The sequence below is a fragment of the Nicotiana tabacum genome, chromosome 3 (assembly GCF_000715075.1).
Source record: "Nicotiana tabacum cultivar K326 chromosome 3, ASM71507v2, whole genome shotgun sequence".
NCBI classification, from domain to species: Eukaryota; Viridiplantae; Streptophyta; class Magnoliopsida; order Solanales; family Solanaceae; genus Nicotiana; species Nicotiana tabacum.
Genome location: NC_134082.1, coordinates 105,667,175 through 105,671,800, shown reverse-complemented (window position 1 = coordinate 105,671,800; position 4,626 = coordinate 105,667,175). Strand labels below are relative to the sequence as shown.

Below are 4,626 nucleotides of genomic sequence, written 5' to 3'. Positions count from 1 at the left end.
ATTTTATATGGTAAAAATAAACAGTTTTAAAAAATGAAAGGCTTTTGTCTTTTCATCTTCTTTTTACTTGAATGTGTTTCCTCATTAATCTTTTAACGGAGGTAACCGATGGACATATTTTTTCATTTATTGAATAATGCATTTAGACACTCTTAAATAGATTTTTGAAAATAAGATGAATGGAAAAACAAAGATAAAAATTCTAAAAACAGGAGAAAAAAGATAAATAGCTATTCTAGCATATAAGAGGTGCCACATCACTTTGCCAATTCCCAACTTTATATATACTAATATCTATAAACATGCATTGCACGTTAATAATAACATATAATGGTTTAATCAAGTAATTATATGAAGGCGTAACAAATATAATGTATAAAATACAATATTGTTTAAATGCCAAAAATTATTATTACATTAGCATAAAAGCGAATTCAAAATGATTGGATAACATATGAACCTGCAAAACTGATCAATTTAGTCATGTTAGAGAATATTATTATATACTTATAATTTAGAAATATACAACGTGATGATATCTAACCTAAGATTTTTATAGACAATTTTGTCTATATTTTCCCTTCTAATGCGTTGGTTGCTCTGTCATGATCAGAACACTTATTGTCGATGGTGATATCCCTCTTGAAAGTATAATATATAGAGTGCGAGAAAGCATATTGCGATAAATACTGTCCAATGTTAGAGATTGCTTTTTCTTTGTATTATTTATTGCTTTGTAAAATACAAGAGTACAGAATATTATTTTCGAACAAATTTAAAAGGATATTCTCCATTTTTGTAAGAGTAAAAGTTGAATTATAGGGATAAATACGTGCGTGGAAACACATTGACCCATCAAGATTTCTATATGTATGACGTTGTCACAACCTCTACATACCATTCTTGTACCATTACATAAACCATTATTAGATATAAGTTTCTTAATAGCATGAAGAGCATAATTTTCTTCAAAAGTAACTTATATAAAATGGAAGGTCAACTTTAACTTTGTCCATTATATACATACATAATACTAACATACACGAGAAACAATAAATTTGACATTGTACCTGTGTGGTGGAATTTATTTGATGCTAAATTATCAAATATTCTTCCTCGTAATAGTTGTTAGTATCATCTTCTATTGAGTCGAAACTGGAAAGTATTTTGCTTTGATCAATTAACTTGGCAATCAATGATCGATATACTTATTCATGCTAGCTAAGATAACACTTTCTATCGTATAATTTGCACAAATTACCTAATTATAAAACTATTTCCCTTATTAAGCGATCTTCACGACAAAATGAAGCGAAAAGTTACTGAATAATGGATGTTCTTACTCTTATATTTCTTGTTGGCTGATTTTTTTTCCATTTAAGGGTATAAGTATGAATTTTTCAAGATAGTATTTACAGTTTCTGTTCTTATCGATTTTGAAAATACTGTACTACTTGATTTAAATTACCTCCTAAAATTATTACTTTTTGACCAAACAGTTTTTTTGATATTCATATATCTGAAGCTCATGTCAATTGTTTTAGTTGTCTGACGCTTCATATATCCCATATTATTAACTATGTTTTCCTTATAAATTTAATACCATCATTCTGCTTTGATATATTTGTGAAGGTTGTTTCGGTAGTTTGAAGAGATATGTGGAATATAAAGTGAGTTGTATGACCTCCTTATAAAATTGTTGCTACTTGCTACTACACTACTTGTTGCTATTGCTAATGGTTCTTCATCAAATATTTGCAAGTAATGCACGATATATGAATATTTGTTTCGATTCGTCCGGGACTTTCTACAAAGGATAATCCCGTTTTACAATAGTCGTTTCTTGCAATATAATCTTTAAAGATTGCTCGTGTTTTAGGATTTAGTTTTGATTGTGTATTAAAAAAATTCTCAAGCAGTTGTATGGCTTTTGACCCTTAATACTATCCTAATCGACTTCTTGTGTGTTTTTTTTAATGTCACCTTCAATGATCTTCTGATATAATAAATTTATGTACCCTAAGAGTTTTATAAGCTTCAAAATTATTTTTACATTTTGATAAATTTAAAAAAGAACGGAATTGGATGCTTGCTAAATACTTAATTGAAAGACTTAATTATTTGATTTTAATATTAGCTCATCTCATATTTTGAATATTTAATCGTAATTCTAATTTTAGCTACTAAATACCAATTTGAAATTCTACTTTTGGATCTTTATGAGGTAGAAATATTAATGGTATTGAACCTTACCAACCAACTCTCTCGGACACACACATTTATATTCTTAATATCTTTTAGTTATTTGTTGTAATTATTGATTGTAATTTTTAATATTACACAAAAAATTTGATGAATAGTATTTTGAGTAAGAAATCAACTCAAATGTTATATGAAAAATGTACTGTTCATATATTAAGATAATATAAAAGGAACTACGGTTATGCTATAGTTTTTAAATAAACATATTTGAAATATTAACTAAACCTTTAGTTGGTTGAATTAAAATATGGCATATATATATTTAGAATAGAAAGGGAAAAGGGGATCAACTTATTCATAGTAATATGTATACTGCTCGTTATTCTTGTCCAATTATTAATAGGATTAAACTAATAGTATTAAATAGTGCCGAATGTGGATGTCCTAAAAATGGCCTAATGTGAATGTCCTAAAACTAATAGGATTATAAAGGCTAATATCTAAAATTTCGATTATGGCCTTTTATTATGAGTTAATATGCTTAATATTATAAGGTTATTTTTGTAAACCCACATTGTATTCATGCTTTTATAATAATAATATATATATAGAGAGAGATGGAAATGCTACTTATGTACTTCAGGCTTATACTATAAAGAAAATAAAATACTATAGTGGTCTATATCATTGCGTATTCTTTGGAATATAGTAAGGATTTAGATATTAAAACATAGGAGCAGGTCACAACTATATATATATATATATATATATATATCACTGACAATTCCATGCTGTGCTCAAAGGAGCTAGCACTTCAATTTGTGATATATCCCCTGAATCTTTTAAGGCCATCTTCTCACTCAAATATTTGCTCTTCATTCAATTCCCATATATTTCTATCTCCCCTATTCTCTCCCTTACATATCATGGATTTACAGGATATTGCTCAGTCCTTAGAACTTGGATTCTCAAGCAGTAACATTGAAATGATACCCTTACAACCACCAGTCCATAAGTACTCTAATTATTTAATGACTTCTCCTCCCTCTAATTTCTCATTCATGGGCAATCCTATTGAAGAACCAAATATCCCAATTCTTTCATCCATTGATGAAAATATTGCATCTGCTCATAGTAATGGAAATGAGTATTCATGTTTACAAAACAGGAATTCTATGGAGGCAATGAGGGAGATGATTTTTCGTATGGCGATGATGCAGCCGATTCACATTGACCCTCAATCAGTGAAACCACCTAAAAGAAAGAATGTCAAGATATCAAAGGATCCACAGAGTGTAGCGGCGAGGCATCGGAGGGAAAGAATAAGTGAAAGGATTAGAATTTTGCAAAGACTTGTCCCAGGAGGCACAAAAATGGACACAGCTTCTATGTTGGATGAGGCTGTCCATTATGTTAAGTTTCTAAAGAAGCAACTTCAGTCCTTAGAGCAAGCAGCGGTTAATAATAGGCCTATGGTTGCTGGATTTTCAACAACACTCTCACCAGCGCCAATGAATTATAATTAGGGCGCGAATGCAGGATTTAGAGTCAGTGAGTTCAGAATGAGTATGATCTTATTATATGTATACATTTTTAAATGTTTTTCTCCATATATATACATAGTTTGAGCCGAAAGTAACTCTATCTGCCTCTCAAATAACATAACTATGTGGCATAGGAAACATCTCGGTCATGATCAAGCTAATGAGTTTTTTTTCCAGTCTTGCGCTTGAAACAAGTCAAATGATGAGCAGAGATGTGCAATTAGATTTTAAAGTTTGGGATTTGCACTGTTGAGTAGATCAATTGACTTTTGTCACCGCGTTAGAGTTCACGTGACAAAGTTGCTACTTTGTCTGATAAACTTTCTTCGCTTTCCTTTTGTTGCTAACACAATGATAATGTACCTTTATTTTGATTTTGATTTACAGTTTTTTAACTGATTTGCCCCATAAGGTGAAAAATCCAAGCAGTTACTACTAGTATTTTTCACCTTCCTGATATGTTGGCACTTGGCAGCAGGTGCTAAAGATCTTTAAACGACTTGTTTATGGTTCATCTTTAGCTGCTTATTTACTAATTCATTTTTCATAAATCATGTGATGGTTTACAGTAGATTTCTTTCACTTTGTTTTTTGCCTTTGATGTAATGTCTTTTAAGACCATTTATGATTTAACAATTTCTTTTACAAAATGAGCATAGGACCTACGAAGGAATTATATTAAAAAGAACATATTTAGTGATACATAAGGATCATGTTTGTTGACATAGTTAAGTAAGAAAGTAATGATGGATCAAAATTTGGCGTTGTTGTGTGTTTTTATTTTTATGGATTTTCTAAAATATGCAAACAAAGGTTGAAAAATAGGATTGAAAAACTTTTTCTCAAATTTTATTAATTATCGGGCTTTAAATAGCCAAAT

General features: G+C 29.8%; 1 protein-coding gene across 1 annotated transcript; it reads left to right on the top strand.

Annotated features, from left to right (window-relative positions):
* The first annotated feature begins 3,004 nt into the window (after nt 1-3,004).
* Nucleotides 3,005-3,981, top strand: LOC107808606 (transcription factor HEC2-like). The gene has a single exon (XM_016633125.2). It carries the CDS (start codon nt 3,129-3,131, stop codon nt 3,726-3,728), a length of 600 nt encoding a protein of 199 aa, XP_016488611.1. The 5' UTR covers nt 3,005-3,128; the 3' UTR covers nt 3,729-3,981.
* The last annotated feature ends 645 nt before the right edge of the window (nt 3,982-4,626 follow it).

Bases quoted from the DNA above. Each gene is read 5' to 3' on its own strand.
- LOC107808606 (XM_016633125.2), top strand. From the start codon at position 3,129: ATGGATTTACAGGATATTGCTCAGTCCTTAGAACTTGGATTCTCAAGC.